Source organism: Pyrgilauda ruficollis, unplaced genomic scaffold (assembly GCF_017590135.1).
Source record: "Pyrgilauda ruficollis isolate IOZ18807 unplaced genomic scaffold, ASM1759013v1 scaffold75, whole genome shotgun sequence".
Lineage (NCBI taxonomy): Eukaryota > Metazoa > Chordata > Aves > Passeriformes > Passeridae > Pyrgilauda > Pyrgilauda ruficollis.
In genome coordinates this window covers 1,187,428-1,207,441 of record NW_024529377.1, presented here as the reverse complement: position 1 = coordinate 1,207,441, position 20,014 = coordinate 1,187,428, and the positions used below count along the sequence as shown (strand labels likewise).

The window sequence follows — 20,014 nt, the reverse complement described above, 5'->3', positions numbered from 1 at the left end:
GATCCCATTTCTGTAACCCTATGAGGGGATGAGACACGTTTATGTACTTCATTATTTTTAATTTGATCTTCTTTTGTTACACAGTGACTTTCAATCTGTGATAATACACAGAGGCTCTATTGTGAATACGCTGTGTCAAAATGCTTGGCTGTCATGAGGAGGGAGCTAAACCAAGAGGAAGGATGCAAAATGCCTGTAATTAAGTAATGCTGAATTGATGCCTAATTAGCAATGGCAAAAATATTTCTTGCTGCCATTCTGTGTATTTTTTTCTGTTTCTTATAAATCTTGTGACTCTTTGTGGGTAAGAATTTCAAGAAACATCGTGATGGTTAAATACAAAAGAAATGTAAATGTGTTTTTCTAGTGAGGGTAGCATAACATGATGGGTGAGTACAGGAGAAATGTACGTCAGTTTTCCAGTCATTTTCCACTGAGAGTACTGGAAGAAAAGTAGATGAGAAAGGTGGATGTAAAAAACAAATGCTGTAGACATGGTATGGAAGTTTAGCAGGTTAATTTTCTTTTAAAAAGTCTTTTTAAGTCTTAAAACAACAATATAAAAGCATTAATAATTACTGTTTTAATGAAGACTGAAGAAAATGGCTTTTAGAAGTGTTTTGTGTGCAAAATAAATGCATCCAGAAGCATGCAGACATGCTACTCCAGATTTTTTAGATCTAAATCTGCTTTCTTAAAAATTGGTCTCCTGAAGCCCAGTATTGTGTGCTTTGCTTCTGGAAATTAGGTAGAGATTCCCCTACTTGTTGCTATAGAAAGCAAAGCAAAGCTGAGGGAAAAACTTAATTGGATGCTGCAAGATTTTTTGAAACGTAGCACACAGTAGAGATAAATTATAGTATATTGTATAGTATATTGTCAGCATATTCTTCATCTCAGGAGAGGTTTTTGGTTTATTTTTTTTTTTTTTTGTTTTTTTTTTTTTTTTTTGTTTTTTTTGTTTTCTATGAATGATTGATAGAGATGAAGATTGCTGCATGATCATACTGTAGTTTTGCTGTTATTTTAGGTGACTTCTGACACCAGAGTAGTTCGTTTCCCACCTGTAAAGCCTGCTTTATGAAGATGAGGCATTTCTGGCAGTGAATTAAAATCCAGATTTAGTCCATCAGAAAAACTCTTTAACAAACTCTAGAGTCAGAGTCAGACCATGAGCTTACTATTAAAAACAGGAGTTTTATTTAAAAAAAAAAAAAAAAAAAAAAAAAAGGAAAAGCATGAATTTTAGCATCTAACTGCAGGGGCTTTGTCTGCAACATTGTAAAGAAAGGATCTTTTCTTAGTCAGTTTGGTACAAATCTTTCACATAAATAAATGGCACATGAAGCTGCTGGTGGGTTTTCACCATATCCATAGTTTTGACAAGCTGGTTGAAGTGGATAAGCAAATCTCCACTAGTATCAATGAGATCTGGACCAAGTCTTTGGAAGTCTGAGTGGCTCTTCGCCTTGTGTGTCAACTATATAAATCTTCGGTCGCAAAAGTAAAAATTGTAAGTAACATGATAGCTAATATGGGTAGCAATGTTTCTATGGTATTTTTTTCTAACTCTGTACCATGTAACTTGTCTCCCTTGAATTTTAAACTCAACTGTGGCAGAAAAAGAAAACCCAGAAGATAAAAAAAGCAAAACTAATAAAAAATTTTTGCTGCATTTCTGCACCATTCCTGAGGAATTTCTTTAACAAATGAAGTTGTAGGGTCAAGGTGAAAACCCAGATTCAATTTTGACATATGCAGACCAGAAGAACAGAGGTGTAATTTTACACCTGTACGAAAACATCCATCCTTCCATCTAGATGTTATCTGAGGCTTTAGAAAATACATTTCTGTGCTAAATCAGGCTCTTTCCTATTAAGTCCAGAACTGTTCTGCAATACATTTGTTGGAATATTAGAAAGTGATGTACAACTTACTCTTTTTTCCTTATCTTCAAAGTCTTGGTCACCTCAGAATGTTAAGTAAATAAAGCCTCCAGAATATATGTGTGATTTGAGGAGAAAAAAAAAAGCAGCCATTTGAAGGACTTGAGAGATGCAGAAACCATACCCTGATTAGAAATAGACATGACACAGAAATAATCTTCTGCTTTCTATGTCAATCAGACTTAGGCTCTGTATAGAGCCTGTCTCTATGTGTCCTTTGGCCACAAGGTAAACATTGCAGGCAATCGTTCTATTAAAAAAGGTTAACAAAAGTGTAAGTACATTTGGTTAAATTATTCTAAAACCTTTACTGTTAAGGCTGGGATTTGCGCTAAGGCTCTGGACAGGAAAAGAAGCAGTCTGTTTTGCCTTCACTGAGACTGTGCATGGTTTGAAAACTTCCTTTGTCAATAGTGCAGTCCTGGTCGAAGTGGTAGTTTAAAAGTGTGCCCTGGACATACCTTGATTAACTCCTTAAAATGTTCATCAGCCAGCTGTCACTCATTTTTAAACAGTTTAGGCTCAACCATTTGACAAGGGCCTTTGATAAGACTTTAACTGGTCCTGTAGATTTGAAAATCTGTTTTAGGATTGGGACTGGCATCATAGCAGGAACTTATTGGAATAGTTGTCCCCTGAAATCCTTAATGAAAAGTTTTCTACTGCAACATTCTTCGTTCACCTCTGTGGATCACATAGTGTCATCTTACTTTCACTACCTTTCCAGAAACACATAGCCAGGATATTTTTGTAGACATATTGTTCCTGAACTTGTGCCATCTCACAAATTAAAAACAGACAACTTAGCATTCTGTGAGCTTCTTAGTAGATTTTCTCTTAGAGAAGAAAATATTTAAATTCTTGAAACAGTGCATCAAGGACAAAATGAGATAGCAGTATAAAGCAGTGTTAATTTTTGAAGTGAGGAGAGGTTAAAATACTCAACATTTGTTTTAATTACTTGCTTCATTCCTGATGGCTCTCCAGGTCTCCAAAGCTTCACATTTAACTACTTAAGTCATTCCTAGAAAGTAATTTCTGCTACAATTAACTTGCAAGTTTCAGTCTTAGTGCCTGTGAGGTTGTGAATAAGCACCAGGATTTCTAGCATCATAAATTGCGCCTGGAGTCTTGTCAAACCTGATTCCTTTAACTGAACTTGAGCACAACACTCCTATTGTGACAAAATCACGTCTCTACACTTGGATTTTAATGAATAGTACACACCGTATTTGTCATGTGTCAAATAAATTTGATTCTTAGCTCTCAGAACCAGTTTCAAATTAAGATGGAGTGTAGGAATATTTTCTCCTTTTTTTAAATCCTTCTCTTCACTTATGCTGTGAAATTCATTATACCCAAGCCAGTGTACGTTGCACAGTGCTTTCCCTGTAAGAAAGACTACTTTCAATATTTTAAACAAAATTATCCACTCCTCTCCCAATACAATAATATTGTGTATGAAATGCAATTTGCAGCAATTGCAAATGTTCAGAGGTGGTGACCTGTTACTTGCCTTGGTTTTGCTGAGAGGGAGAAGAAAACACAGAAGCAAAAGTGCACAAAGCTCATCAGGTCATAACTCACATCTAAATATGTAATTTACTTGCAGATTTTGACCTATGCAAAACCTTTCAAGGGATGTGTACCCAAAAGGCAATATAGAGGCTTCTTCTACTACTGTCTGGCCACTCATCTACCACTATCGCAAGAGCATAAACATTGTAGTGAGAAGAGCTAAGATTGTTTTTCTGCTCCCTCTTTGGCTCAGTCCTATCCAGCTGACTTCTCTGTGCTGTCTGGGGAAAATGTCTGTCAGGGCAGGTTCCTCAGATAATTTCACAATTACTTCAGGGAAGAACCCTCTCTGCCCTCTGCAGTTGTGCTCTCACTCTCTCCCACATTCTCTGTTCTTCAGACCCACAGGGGTCCAGAAGCACTTCAGATTCTGGTACCACTCAAACAAAGACCATGGACAGTGAGAAGGATGTGGTGGGAAAAAAACTGTGATGAAAAGGGTTCAAAAGCCCACTCAACTTGGAGAAGAAGTACAGCATACATATAACAGATAGGTTATAGATTTATAAGTTAATTATACCTGCAAAGTACTCAGCAGCCAGGATGTTTGGTTGACTATCTTACCAGCAGCCATGTTTTCTTCTATCAGCCTAAAATCTGCTGCAAATTTCTCAATCTGAAACAATGCTGACTGCATATTGGAGTGTGATTCCGTCCCTAGGGAATGAAAAGGCAGCAGCACAGATTGATTTCAAACAGGAAATTGTTTTTTACTGGGTTTGTAGGTGATTTGATGAAAACAGAATCAGGACTCTGCATAAAAATGGAAATGTCTTCAGGCCGAAACCCTAGGGTTTAGTTTGTAACTATGCAAAACAAAGACAGAACAGCAACTCAACACTTCCAATTCAGATGTTTTAGTAGAACTAACAACTGAATGTAGTTTGAGAAGTTGAATTTTTTTCTCCCTAGTCTGAAATTTATTGAATAGGAAATGTTTTAGTCATTAAGAGTAGGAAGAGTGAATGGACTCCCAGCCTTGGAGTTGGTGTGGAGTTGAGAAACTCTGATGTTACAGAAGTGAGTGTTATGTAGATAAATATGTGGCCTAACTTAATATATGGCCTATAGCCATATCTTATAGGGACAATTTGGACCTGACGGATTTGAAACAAAACCCAATAAAATTAGGGACTAAATTGCAGATTTTAAGTAGTGTAAAGCATAGAGAAATTGCAAAAATCTGTCGTCTCTGTCAGTATAGGCACATGTGCTAATTTTACACAGACCTGCACTTTTTGTTACAACTTAAGAACTGGCTCTTTCTTTTGGCCATTAAAAAAACCTGCTGGAGGTTTTCTTGCCTGACATCAAAAGAAACATTCTAAACACACACAGACACACACACACCAAAAAAAAAAAAAAAAAAAAAAGGAGGGGGGCATGGAACTTTTACCCCAAAATAGTTCGAAGAAAGGGTGTTCCCTTGTAAATGCTAGTAAGTACCCATGCAAAATTGTCATTTCCTTGTGGCATGTGATTTGTTTCTCAAACAAAAATTCCAGAAGATAAAGCACAAGAACTTTTCTACATTCAGGCTACTAGTACTGCATGACTTTTTTTCAAAGATAATTGCCATTAATTCCTAATTGTTTGTTGGTTAGTACTTCACAGATTAATTGAGAGTATAGCACTGTCCTGACTACTGTCAGGCTCCATGTCAGCTCCAGTTTTTGGTTTTCTGGCAGAAAAGTCTTGCTACGTTCTCACTGTGTTCACCTAGAACTCATATTTGGAAATGCACATAGGTGATATTAAAAACTGTGTAGAGATAGAGGCAGTATTCTGGTGAAACACAGAAGCGCCTGCATGATGGGCTGGGAAAACCCTAAGTCACATGAATTTAAAGACGTATATTCTGACTTTTATGCCTGTATAAAAATACCTGGAGCTCTGGAAGAAAACACTGGCCTGTTACTGTGTTTTCTCTTTCTATACCTTGTTTCACACATTGCCCTCCTGCTGACTTCAGAACATACCATGAAGCCTGTGCAGGCATGGGAATGCCAGTCTGCTAAAGCCTCCTGCGAAAACTGTAGTGTCTTAGGAGTCAAGACCAGTCTATCTGACATCATCAACTGTGTATGCTCACTTTGGGGAGTCCACTCCAGTGAGGAGATGCTCTAGAAACTTTAAATGCAGCAGGTAACTAGTCTGAATCTTCTGCATCTCTTATCCCTGTGTCACAGTGGTGCCTTTAGTCCCAAGAAAGAAGGTATAGAAGAGGGGCTTTCTTGCAGGAGTATGAAATACTGCAAGTCAGTCAAGTAACTCAGCTCACAGGACTAAGGTTTTCTAATACAAGGAAGAAAGTGGGAGGCTGAGCAGCCTTGTTCTGGGGAGTCATGATGTCAGCACAGGATGTAAGTAGTGCTTTCCAAGCATCATAGTCATATACAGGAAGAGTTACATGTTGTTAAGCTGGTGTTTCTTTTGGACTTGCATTATTTTCCGTCTCACAGAGGTTTTAATATGTATGCCAAAACATATTCCAATCCCTTAGGCCTATTTCTGTTGTCAGCTTGCAAAGAATATCACATGAAATGCAAATGTTTCCCTCATTTTAGAACCTAAGCTTTCCCCTCAACTTTGTATCAAATATGCTGTCACTTGCAAATCCCTTCATTTGAGTTTTTATGTCCTTGTGAATTGTAGAAGAGTAAAACACATACATAAATTTTGATCTCTTTTGTTTCTGAATGGAAATTCAAAATACTTCATGAAATGCAACACCTTTTTAAAAACATGGCACTTCTGTGAGCATCCGTATTCTTCCTGGTTGGCCAAAAACACTAAAAAATTGTCCCAGTGGCAGCACAGGAGTTCTGACTAGGTTATGGCACAAGTCATGGTAGGGATTCTGGTTAGGTCATGGCACAAAGGCAAGGACAGTTTTCATTGCTTGATTTCATCAGTTAGAGTAGCCAAGCTGCATTTATGTGTGGCTTTTAAAGTGGACGTTGTGCTTACAGTCCAAACCCCTGAGAACAGAGGCAGTGTGATCAAAATTTGGATTGAGAAGGATCTTACTTGCCTCAAACACTGAGAAACCCTCTGCCAGTATCTCTTTAGTGTAACAGCAGCTGGGGGTTCCCATCATGCTTACCTTTTTCACTACTTAGTGATACTCCTTTTCAATACTCACAGAATCGTATAGCAGTTGAAGTTGGAAATGACCACTAACATCATTGATTCTGACCATTAACTTAACACTGCCAAGTCCACCACTCAACCACATCCCTAAGTACCATTCCTACACATCTAGTAATACCTCCAGTTTTGATGACTCCACTTTTCTGGACAGTCTCTTCCAATGCTTGACTTTCTTAACCTTTTGGTGAAGAAATTTTTACTAGTATCCAACTGAAACTTCCCCTGGTGCAATTCGAGGCCATTTCCTTTCACCCTGTAGCTGGCTACTTAGAAGAGGCTGACCCCCACCTGGCTATGCTATCCTTTCAGGGAGTTGTAGAGAGCGATAATATTCCCCCCACCAAGCCTCCTTTTCTCCAGGCCAAACATGCCCAGCTCCCTCAGCTACTTGTGCTCTAGACCCTTTTGCATCTTTGCTACCCTTTGGTCACACTTCAGTGCCTTAGTGTTTTTCTTGTAGTGAAGGGCCCAAAATTCACCCATGATAATGGCTCATCCAGCCTAAGTGCCAGAGGAGTTTGGCCTATAAGCAGTAATAAGCTATATTGTGGCCCCAAGAGCACAGTTTGTATGGCCCTTAATTCCAGCTTAAAAAATGAGGCATCTTGCTTTGCCCACCTCCAGGATTCTGCTGTCTTCACTGTGCTGGTAGTGCTTCACCATCATTTTATCATCAGCTGCCTGGGCACCTTCCCCTCTGTCTCAGACAAGAAGGCAACTGTGCACTCTGAGAGCCTGTGAGAAGGACCTTATCGCCTTCTTGTTCCCCTGCTTCTTTTTACCTACCTAACCTTCCAGACGGAGGTGATGGATTACAGCTGTGACTTGTCTGGTTTTTTCCTCAAGGCTGTAGCACAGGCAAGTATTAATGGTAGTAAGTTCAAGGTCTATGAATGTGATGTTTCACAAAGCTGTCTGTAACATCTTGAATTTCACTCCCAGTGATGTTAGAGATTGATTTATTCTCATTATTTTAAGGTAATTTTTGGGAGGCCTCCTACATTGAAATAGAAAGTGCAGTGCCTCATGCATTCATAATCAGAGAGGTAGTTTATAAAATGTCACTTGCACCCTCGCTGGTTCACAGTCTGCAAAAGTAGAAGAAACTAGCTAAGAATTTGGCTCCATCTCAGGAGAAACTGGGATGTTTGTAGATAGCATTAATTATGTTGTGAAACTAACTATTTGGAATCAAGTGCTATTTAAAAATAGATTTTCTAGCTAAAATTCTGTGGTTTGATAATTTTGAGTCTTGGGTCCATTGAGCAGAGATTTAAAAATTTTTGCCGCTTACCTTTTTTCTTTTTTCCTTTTTGCTTCAGATTGCTGTTAAGAGTGTTCCCTCCTTCTTATTCTCCATCTCTGAAGATGTGTATGGTCTTGTTTATGGCAAAAGAGCTTAGAAAGAGAGCATGTACTTAAAGGAGGAGGTAGGACTGGATGTGTGGCAGACCTTTTTTTCTCCCAAAATATGCAAAGAATCTCACTGCCCTTTAGAAAGAGAACAAATGATTCTGCCTTTTTAAGGTGGAAAAATTACCTTTCAAGCAGAGAAGAGGATATAGAAGAGGGACATAGAGCACAGATTCACTTAAATGTGCAGGGAGGTTGAGAACCTGATGGTTCCTGAGTCACTCTGAGTGTTTCCCTTCTCCCTTTCTGGCAGCTGCCACAGTATTTCATTCTAGTTTAATCAACTGCCCTTCAGTAAAGTCCTTGGATCTTACAGGTGCTACTTTAGCACTTTTTGTCAATACTGACAGCAAAATAGTGGCCTTAGAAATGTAGGACTCACTGCCCTGGAATTACTTCTTTACAGGAGGATTCCTGCATTGCAGAAAATTAGGTCATTGAAGAGTGGCTGTCTAGTGGGGGGATGAAAAACATGATTCAGAAATGTTTTAAATGGCAGTTCTTCAGAGAAGGAAGCTGCGTTAGACTGAGGCCTGAGGCTGTGTATTTGGTTAAGGTACTGCAACATAATCTTTTTTGTCTTTCATCCCTTTTAATTTGCAGCAGTAATGTTAACTTTGTTAGCAGCCACAGTACTTAGTATTTAAAATCCTTTCTTCGGTTCAGATCTGAAGTGACACTCTTCCTGCAGTAGATACTGGGTCAGATCTGTTCTTAAGTACATCTTTTATATCGTGCAGAAGAATGGGGAGCGGGGGGGACAAGGACAGTTGGGGAAAATGAAGTGAGAAGCAGTCAGTTTTCCAAATGTTTCTTGAGCAAGCAGCAGTAAGCATACTGACTTAGTTGTTATCTCAGTCCTCTGGCTTTCCGTAAACAAGACTTTATTTTGATATACATATTTGGAAAATATTAAAAGAATTCAGGGAATCCTGTCAGTTTCCATAAGAGTTTTGCTTGAGGAATGGGGAGTGGGATTTATGGCATTTTTCATGGTAATCAGGAGTATCAGTAATGATGCCAGGAATTAATAGGAACTATAACATCAAGATTACAACAGCTTACTGAACTCTATGCAGGGATAGTTGGGCTAGTTTCACAATATGTAAAAAAAATAATTGGCAAAACCACCACTTTTTATGGCCTGATTACTGGCCTGAGCCATTGCATGTCCTCCAGCAGTCTTAAGTTAACCAAAAACTCTGTTTCCTACCCTGGGCTGCTAAGTAAATAAACATGGAAATAGTGACATATGTTCTCCATCTGCACAGTCATGTGCTATATCTTCAGTGCTCAGAAATGTTACTTAATAGGAGTATAATCACTGTTGTTGAAAAGTATATTTAATGATAAAAATAAGGGATGTGGAAATGAGGCCAAGTTTGGCACCTAATGCAGTAGTGACAGTTTATTGAGGTTCTGGCAGAAATAGCTTCTCTTTCCTGTTTATAATAACTTTTACTTGCTGCATTCCCCATCTGTGATTGAGCACTGGAACTACTCTGATCTGCAGAGAAAGGAGGCAGAAATAGATATCTGGTTTTTTTGGTTTGGGTTTTTTTTTAACTCCAGGATCATATGCACCAGAAGCTGTTGGGAGTGGGCGTTGGAGGCAACAGAAGAAAAGGAGTATTTCACGTAAGGCTAGCAAAATTATTCAGGAACATACAAGGTTCTGTTAATGTTTTGCCAGAGAGAAAATTCACAATTTTTGTATCAATGAGAATGAGAAAATCTGCGAATGTCTCTTGACTACTCCTGGGTTCCCTACACAACTGGCTTCTCTCGAGAAAGCCAGTTTGCTCACTGAGTTTGAGCAGAGATTAATTTTTGGTTACTATTAAGTCCCAAGTATCACTGAACACAAAATAGTTCAAGTTGCTGAGTTGGTGAACTTAGTAGAAGTGGATCTTGAACCACCAGGCACGTTCTTTACTGCAGTAACCTATTAGTGTTGTGAAGATTGGGGTGCGTGCTTTGTCAGCTTCTAAACCCTTCTCCCTTATTTTGTTAAATTGAGCAATCCCAGGAGAAGGTGATGAGTTGAGTTAGCTGTAACATGAGACTCCTGCTCCCTGCTTCTGGAAGAAAGTGCAGGCTGTGCTGAGCAAGTGCTGGCTGGATTGTGGTAATTTCAGCGAGTCCCAAGGGTCGCAGGCAGTGGAGATTCTCACTTCTGTCCAGATTCCTCTGGGTGTAGCACATTAATTGTTAAATAATGAGTTTTTTCATCCCAGCTCAGACTCCTGTCTTGCCAAGTTGTCCCTCTTTCAAGCTGTGGATAAAGGAAGTCCATTTCTTGTTTCCCAGTGTGTGCCTCTAGGTCACACAGCAGTTAGCTGAGCTGCATAGGCCGCAGCCCAGTGGAGCTTTTCAACTCTTCCGTATGTAACAGACATCCCTTGGGATCTGACCTAGGGATAATTTTAGCCCTTTAGGCACCTAGTTGCTGATTATTAGTCCTTCCTGTCAGGAAGGCAGGTGATGGGTTGGTGCAAATGTGTCCTTTCCTTGTCCTTCCCTTTTCCTTCTTCACCCAGAACCTTTTGCGAAAGGGTGAAAGGACAAGTAGAGGTATTTGATACATGGTAAAATGGTTAGACCAGGCCTAGAGAGCCCTGGGCTGCCAGTGCCTTCAGACAAGAGAGATACTAGATCTCTCAAGCAGGTATTTGCTCATCTATGTATAGCACAAATGAAACAAAATGTTTAGATTCTCTTTAATGGAATTTTCTTTACATGAGTCAGTCTGTTTGTTGTGGTGTTTTGAATTTGCTGTTCTAAAAATGAATGTGCAACTTCACAGCAATGATGCTAAAACAGCAAGCAAGGGCAGCTAGTACAGGATGGCGAAACTCCTTTTCAGTGTTTATACATTTAAATAGCAGGATGCTATCCAGAGCACTTAGAACAGTAGTATTTAGAGTAGCATGTGCTATCACATCAGCAGTGATCAAGGTTTGCTGAGGAATGTGTGTCTGTGATTATGATAAAGACCATGTCCAGAGAAGCCTACTGTATAGCAGTGCTGCTCTGAGCAAAGCATTTTCAGAATTTATTATATTTTCACCCTTTGTATAAGGATCTCACTCTGTGTGAAGTTTTAAGCAAAAAACCCCTTCACTTGCATGTAAATAAATTCATAAACAATCTTTATTTGCTTAGCAAACTTAACAATATTAACTGAGTTAATTTTCCAGAAAGAATTTTTTGTACTTTTGGAATTGGTTTTACACTTTTAGCGTGATAACTTCTAGAACTACATGGGGACAGGAGGACATCAATCAGTACTCAAATTCTAAAAATCAGAAGTGCTGTTATGAACTGATATCTGTCGCTGATAGGCATGTATATGTTTGGGCATCTCCTCCAATGTACCAAGGCTGGATTTTATGTCCATGCAAACGGCAAACCTGCAACTGTCTAAAATGCACTGAGACTTAAACCCAAGGAGCTTCATTTCAATACCCGAATGTCACTTCTGTGTAGAGATATTGCACAAGTTGTCAGGATCTATCTTGTGATTTTATAGTTTGAATGAAGCATAAGTAGACTTCTTGTAAAGTTACAGTGCATGGAATCAGGAATTTTTTTCTTATTCTTAAGTAAGCCACATGCTTTGAAACAAAAAGAGAAGTAATCTTCTGTAAAAGTATACATAATAATCTCTATCAGTAGTCTTTATTTTTATGATTGTAAAATACATAAAATACATTTCACTGCTCTGTGTCCTTGCAATGCAAAAGTGGTTCCAGTATGAATTTGTCTGAGGCACTCACCTTGCTTGTGACATGTAATAGTTGGCCCGCTTCTTAAAAAATGTTTTAAAAGTGGGCATAGATGGATTTTCTATATATTCTCAATTCTGCTGCTATGACCAAGGAGGGTATTTGGCACTGAGAGTCATTGCTTTGCAGTAATCCTGTGTTGAATGTGCTGGTCCCAAGCCTACCCAGGGATGCTCAGCACAGCCAGACCTCCCTGTGGAGAAGGTTCTCATTGGCATCCTAACATTTACAAGCTGTGATGCTTCCTGGGCTTATATTCTTCAAGCAGGCAGATTGTTCTCCACATTGTGGAGGCTTGCAGTAGCAGGATGAGATGCTCACCCAAGGACTGGATCTCCTTCCAGGCAACATCTTCTGCCCCATGGGAGGGCATCCAAGGTTCTCATTTTTGTCAAGAAAAAGTTATTTCTTCTGAAAGTTTGTTGTGACTGTTTGAAATGCTTAAAAATCTAGAGCTAAATCATCTCAAAGTGTCGTACCAAACTCTGCAGACTACTTGGCAGTGGAATATTTCAATTTTGCTGTCTGTAACCTCAACTGTAAGGGTTGAATGAACCATCCCCTGTGTATCATGTAGAGACAGCTAAACTTCTGAATTGTTTCAGCCTGCTGCCTTTCTCTGAGAGGAAATTTGTAGAACTACTAAGGAGATGGAGGAAAATACATCAAATAAGAACAGAGACATCTAGCTTGTTAAATTGCTAATCATGTTGCTTTGAGAAGGATGCTTAAAAAATACTGACAAAGTGCAGATGGATGAGCAGGTTCAATGCTGTCTCAAATTAATGCAGAGCACATGCTGGGGATAATAGGAGATATTAAAGAGCTGGAGAGCATGCTAAGTCTTAGAAATCCTTCCCTGATCCCTACACATAAAGGCAAGCTCAGGGTTTTCCTTTGCAGTCTTTGTACAAGTCATACATGTCAAATGTTTAACTAAAGCCATTTCCTTGCCTATTTTTTGTAATCCTAGCATGCTCCTGCATTAGTTAGTTTGTTTGTTTGTTGTTTGTTTGTTTGTTTGTTGTTTTGTTTGAGGGGTTTTTGTAGCATCATACATGTTGCATAAACATGTATAAACTGCAGAAAGGTGGATTACTGCATCTGCCAAAAGTTTATGTTTGTTTTTCCTTATCTTTCTAAAGGCATTTCATAATCACAATGTGGGCAACCTGACAAACCTACCATATAGGAGATCTTAAGAAAAAACATCTTCCTTGATAATAAAGTTGTCAACAAAAGCGGTAATTTTTGGAAGTAATCTCTACAATAGAGACCCATCGTGTGGAAAGTCTTAGAGAAGCAAGCTTAAAGATCTTCATGTGCTGATGCAGTAAAATATACTTCAGAGGCCACGATGGTCTGTAATCCACTGGCCCAGGCTGAGAACTCATAAAATGGTTGCAGCAAAAGCCAAGAGATGTCACTGTGAAACATACGGAGATGGCAGAGGTCTGGGATGTTCCATGCAGCCGTGGCCTCCCATGTGTTATTCACATTCTTCCATTGCAGCAGTCACTCCCACTTTAGGCGTGCAGCATCAGCAGAAGGGGTTTTGGAGGCGAGAGGCAGTTTGAGCAACACTGTATGTGGTACTGCAGGACATCCCAAGAAGTCTTTGACTGCTTGGTGTGGAATGGGATTTCCATTTCCTACATTACACCATGGCTTGTCCTTGTAAAGAGCATTTTATTTGGCAAGCTATTGTCAAAAGAAATTTGTAATAGCCCCTTGTTCCTACTGCTGCTTCTAAGCAAGGATGTGCTTGGCCCTTAGACAAATCTGATCATGCAGTGCTTTGTCATGTTGAGAGATGCAGATATGAAAGTAGAAAGATGTAGCCTGATGCTGTACTGTAGCTTATCCATCTATTCTTAATTATTAAAGTTTTAATTCACATTTAGTAAAATAAATAAGTTTTATAGTTAGATCTATTCATGGTGGCAAATCTAATACATGACTATTTGCAAATACATCTACGAGAGCAGTTTTTCACACATGTGAAGGTTACAACTTCTGGGTTTGTTTTTTTTTTTTTTCCCCACTGCTGCCAAGGCATAGCAGTAATAGGTGAAGTAAAGGAGTGGAAGGGAGAACCCACAGCTTCAGACTGCAGTTCTCCAAGGACATAAATGTGACTTAATTTGAGGTTTTGGTTGTGGATCTTCCACATAATTTCCAAAAATTTACTAGAAGCACAAGGAATCATATGTCAGATCTAGGATCCACACAACTGCATGTCCAGTGTTTGGAGATTCTGTAACCCATGGGTTCCATCATTTTTAGTGGGCACCAGGAAACCAAGTAAGAACAGGTATTCATGGTGTACTGTGATTCTGGGACAGATGTGTTGAGGACCTATCCATGCAATCAATGTCATAAAAATAATTACAGTATCATAAACATGACTTGATTAAATGGCAAACTAGGCTTTCTTTCCTCATTGAAGATGTTTGGAGGCTGAGTTATAAAGACTATTGGAGATTTGCATCAAGGTGTCATTTCATTTAGGCTTTGCGCTTTTGAGGAAAAAATGAGAATTATAGACTACAGTCATCAGAGTAGCTGGGTATCAGTAGAACTCAGAGTGATGCAGAAGAGAACAGGAAATTGCTGCCTAGCTGATTCCTGCCGTATCCCACAAAAGATAAATCCTTAATCAGATCCTTCATTAGCATAAAGTGTGGAAAAAACAGTTCATGCCAGGGATTACTTAGTAAAGGTAGTTAGTGGAAGAAATTATGCATTGAAGAAAAATACAAAATCCCTCAAATTAATCTTTGAAATACGTGGAGCTTGAGTCTCCTCTCTCTTAACACTGGGATAATTGGAGAATAATTCCATTTCAGTGACTTAGAGCACTACGCTAGTGGGAGAGGAAATTGAGTTTGCCTGCTCTCCCAGGATTTTGAAAGTTCTACATTTTTACGGCAGAAGTGTTTATCCTTAAAATTTGTACTTGTACATTTAAAGGAAGAATTGTGATCTTGTGTCACAGAGTAGACAAACCCTTTGTCCTATGATCTTCATCTGTTTAAGTCCAGACTGGAGTCTTTATGCCATTGTGGGGGTTCAGTGCTAGTTGGCTTAACTTTGCTGATGGCTTTAATATTTGCAGTTTTAAAAAAGCCAAACTGCATAATACATATTAATTGTTTGGTGAATCTCTGAAATAAACCTTTGTTTTTGTTGTCACTTTTACAATATTAAATTCTTGTGTAAAGATTAAAATGTCAGTTACTTCCTAATTGTATGATGGTAGAATGAAATTTCTACTGAATTTAGAAGTCTGCCCTTTAATTTTTTAGCAGCCTTTTCTAACAATCCATGTTCACTGTTTATCTTCAAACAACATCTTGACATATAGGTGCGTGGTCAATAGGGTTAGTTGACTGAAATGTTTTTATGTCTGCCTGTGGGTCTTTGTTTCTAGCAAAGCCCTGTCATATTTCTTTTCTAGTGATTTCTTTTCTATGTGCAACTTAAGTATAAATAAGAAGGTGTATTCTGTTAGTGGCCCAACATGTTATCAAGCCCAGTAATTTTCAAAACCAGAAGAGACATGCTCGATTTTCTTACAATTTTTTGGTCAGTTATATACCCTAGGAGAACATATGTGAGGAGGGGAAGGCACAAGGCATGCTGAAGTAACCATGTATTACTTCATTATCATTTCTGGTCAGAAATTTATTGCACTGCCCTTAATATAGCCAATAGAATATGCATGTGAATTGTTGATGAATATCTACCATTTTATGAAAGCAGGTTGTTGATGACTACTTCAATATGAGCCATCTTTTTTGTGCTTTGGGAATTTGGGCCTTGTGCTCATTTGAGTTCGCACACTAATCCCTGTTTCCATATCCTCCAACAAAGAGGTAATCCTGTGGTGTAGTTCAGTATTCTGGTCTCAAGAGGAGAATTACATTGAACAAAAAAGCATTTCCTTGCTCCTCCCCTTGCTTCTGGGAAGAGAACAACATGGTTCACATATATAGAAATTCACATCTTTTGTTGTGGAAATCATGTTTGCAATGTCCATAGGAGTTTCCTCTCTCTTTAAAGGCTGATACTGTTAAAATTGTTTTCCCATTTTTAAATTCTTGCCTCTTTTTGTTATTCTTGACAGTGCTAAATTGGTGCTTATTTACACTGGGTTTATTCACACACTGTTTTGAGGCTTTTTACACCCTGACATTGCTGGAAAGGGAAACCAAACCTTGAAAAAAAAAAATGTAATTGTTTTTACAGATTAGGACCAAAGAATATGATCTTTCCCTGTAGTCAGTTTTTTGCTGGTACAGAGTTGCTGAATGCATACAGGTGACTAGAATGAAATTTGACGCTGCTTGATCCTAGAAGATTCCTGACTGTATGATCAGTTATGAATTGAACCACATGTGTTCTTCAGATGTGTTTGTCCCTTAAGCTCTGGCTTAGCTTTGAATCCATCCCTGAGTGTAGACTTGGGCCATGCTGTAGTGCTGGCTAGGATGGGTCTGCAGTCTAGCTGGGTCAAATGTGGACAGTCTAGAGCAGATGGCCAGGGCTCTGCTCATCCACAGCTGATTTTGGATGGTTTCAACGTGAGCTGTGGCCAGGCTAACCTCTGTGACTGTTATGGAAATCATGAAAATGCACAGTGTGCTTATGCTCTATTCTTAAATCATCTCTTTGACATCTCAGGATAGGCTGTGTCATCTCACACACTTGGAAATATCTCTGTAAGCCAGTGCTTTCTGGCAAAGATTCTGAATGAAACTTGTGTGGAGTTTCATAGTTTGAATATGTCTGGGGCATATGTGGGATCAATGAGCAGGGATTCAGACTTGAAAAAAATTCCACATAAGATACCAAGTTGGGATATAGTTCAACTTTCTGTAAAGGTAGTGATAAGCATTTGAAGCATACAAAAAGAACGAGGACATTTGGGAAAACATGTTTTTCTCAGTAGAGACATTAATAACTATCTTAACAGTGTTATTTACCTCCTGCTGCTTGACTGGAAAGAGTAAATTGTAAGTGTGATTTCAGAATTAATCATTTTCTTCAAAGCCAGACTGATTGAAAGCTCTAAGCAAATTACTGGGTTTATTGTTAAAAATGCTCACATCATAGAATGGGTGATTACTTCTTTTCCATAGTTCTCAAAACAGAAAGAGAAAATTGTTGCTGATTTTTTTTTTTTTATTTTAGGTGAGGTTGAAAGGAAGAGAGAAATTAGGTTGAGAGTTTGTTGGTTTATGGGGGGGATTTTTTGGAATGAATCACCTAGTTTAGATGTCATTGTATATGCCATACATGGAAAAGAAGAGGCTAATTTACTTCAACTGGCATATGGAGGGTATCTCTGTCACAGAGCAGGTCCCCTGTGATGCTTAATTTTCACTCTTTCCTGTGTCCTCTTGGATGCACTTCATCACTTTGTGCTGGATATGGTTTTAAAAAGGTTGCACAGAGACCTTCGCAAAGTGCCAGATGGAAATATTTCTGGGATTTCAGAGCAATGCCTCTGATACTCTGATCATCTAAAGCAGGAGAAAATATTTTGGAGACATGTGATGTCCAAGACGGGAATTTCTGCACAGAGCAAAGGATAAAGGCAGAAGTCCAAAAATATTGTCTTGCATGGGAAGAATAGGTGAATTATATGAAAGGAACTTTTTTTCCCAGTACTTTTCTGAAAATCCCAAAACAAAAATTTAAAAATCCCATCTCTAAATCTGATTGGGTTTTTCTGCCCTATTTCCTTCCTGAATTGCATTGTTTTGTATTTATATCTGTTACTGAACAGGCATTGTCATTGTCTCTTTGAAAGTGTGTTTAAAATACAAATTCATTAATCCAATTTCAACACCCAAAATTGCCTCTTAACTGGAAGCCGCTCAGTTGCTTTCTTCAAAAAAAACACGTAAAGTCTTTTGAAAAACCAACAAAAGTATTTTCTCTGGAAGCTATCCAAAAAATCATCCTCCTTCTGGAAAGTGCCACCTGTTCATATTGGCTGATTTTTTGGGGGGCTATATTCCACAAAACTTGGCTTAGGAAAGCCAATTCTGTCATGACAGGTGAGGAAAAAGGAGAATGGATATTCTTTTGCCTTTGGGGTTTTTTTTGTTTTTTTGTTTTTTTTTTTTTTTCCAGTTGCATAGAAAGCAGTAGGTTTTCATTAGGAAGACAAGAGGCAGGGTATCTGTGCATCCAAGTCTCAGAATAGACCAAATTGGTTATAACTACCAAAGAGGAGGTTGAATATCTGAACTCCAGGAAATACAGCTCCATAGGAGAGACCAGTTCCACAAACAAGGCAGACCTAACTGTGTAAGGAGGGAGTCACTTGAGCATATTTGTGGTTGTACAGTTCTTCATACCATTCAGAGCTACATCAAATGTACCAGTTGGCTGAGGGGAGAATGAGAGCCTGACCTGCAGTCTGAAGGAGCAAATGGGGTGATTTGACGACTAAGTTAATGGAGTAACTCTCCAATTTGACAATTAAGTTAATTAAGTAACTCTCATTTTTTGACCGGGTTCAGTGTTTCTATTTCATAACCTTCTCAGAATATTTCCTGAACTTTTCATTAGCAGTTACATTTTTCAGCACAAGTGTCTTTGCATTTTGTTTCACATGGTAATCTGGTCAATCAAAATTTCACTTTAGCAGCAGCTGCTGTGTTGTCCTGTTGATTAGTCACTCCCCTAATTCACACATCTTGTGAAAGAAATACAAATAATTACAGTGATTTCCTGAAGACTAGGATTCAAGGCAGAGAGCAGTAAGGCTCAGAGCTATCAAGCCTATCTGAAGTTCTCTGGTGAGTGGTGCCTTTTCCTCTGCATTTTCCCTGCCTTAGAAAACATCATCTAAATGTTTTTAAAGCTTGTGTGTGTTCGTGCACAGAATTAAAAATAAGAAATGCAATATAAATGAATGCAAAGGCTTCAAGCAGTAGTTGCTTTGATTAATTCCTTCATTGTTTGTGCCTCTCACATTTTAGCACATCTAGTTTATAAATCACATATACCATATGACCATAATGTGTAAATCAAAGGCAGGGCATTTTGCTGGCTTGTATGCTTTTAGCTATGAATCTGTATGCATTAAACATCTCATAGTTTTGAATGGCAAGGATTAAATCTGTACTAATTTTTTACACTTCTGAATCAAGAATGTCTTCGTAAGGTCTGCACAGGTTTTGTCAGTGAAAATCTGGTGTGTCTTCTGGGACTGGGTTTCTTTTCAAGATGATTAATCATGGACTTAATGTCAGTCCCCAGACAGTCACTAGAGATAACTCCTCTGAGTCTGGTAGGCATTAGTTCAAACCTGTTAAGAAGTCTGCAGTACTTTAAGTGGCGAATGCTCCTGCCCTAAGTGACACTGAATATATAAATGAAAAGGTAGAAAGAGTAAAGCAACACACCTGAAAAAATATGCTAGGTCAAAGGTGAATGTCCTGAATTCCTTTCTGTTTTCTTTTGCTGAAAGCTTGTCCACCAGGAACGTACAAGCCTGAGGGTTCACCTGGTGGAATCAGCACTTGCATCTCATGTCCTGATGAGAATCATACTTCTGCACCGGGAAGTACCTCCCTTGAGGATTGCACATGCCAGGAGGGATATCATGCTGTAGGACAAACCTGTGAAGGTAAGTGTTTCCATCCACAAACAGAATACCCCTAGAATGCACAATGCAGTGCTGGGACAATTTTTTTATGTGGTTTTGTACTCTGAGGGACATGTCAAATTGCATGCAAGATTTTCTCTGTCATTTCAAACCAGCAAAAATGCCAAGGTACAAGCTGAGCTAGAAATTCTAACAGATTGTTTTCCTTCAGTGGCCTATTGCACTCCAGCTAGTAACCACTTTGTTGTGGCTGTTTAACTATATAGTTGTTCACTGCCCTGAACTGAAGCCCCCTGAAAATGGTCACTTTGTCCAGAATGTCTGCAACAATTACTTTAATGCTGCCTGTGGAATCCGATGCAAGACAGGATTTGATCTCATTGGAAGCAGCATCCGACTTTGTCAACCAAATGGGCAGTGGTCTGGATCAGAGGCTACTTGCAGAGGTATGTGTTTGAAAAGCATTTTTTCTGTTGTTCATTCTTACCAGTGGTTTTCTTCATTCATTA

At 38.8% G+C, this 20,014-nt stretch overlaps 1 protein-coding gene across 2 annotated transcripts in view; it reads left to right on the top strand.

Moving 5' to 3' along the window:
* The window catches only part of SVEP1 (sushi, von Willebrand factor type A, EGF and pentraxin domain containing 1), a 118,468-nt gene that overhangs the window by 19,487 nt on the left and 78,967 nt on the right, over positions 1–20,014 (top strand). For both annotated transcript variants that reach the window (XM_041486315.1, XM_041486314.1), the window contains exons 4-5: positions 19,368–19,526; positions 19,772–19,951. In XM_041486315.1, coding sequence (XP_041342249.1) covers positions 19,368–19,526; positions 19,772–19,951 — 339 coding nt within the window. The remainder of the gene's footprint in view (positions 1–19,367; positions 19,527–19,771; positions 19,952–20,014) is intronic.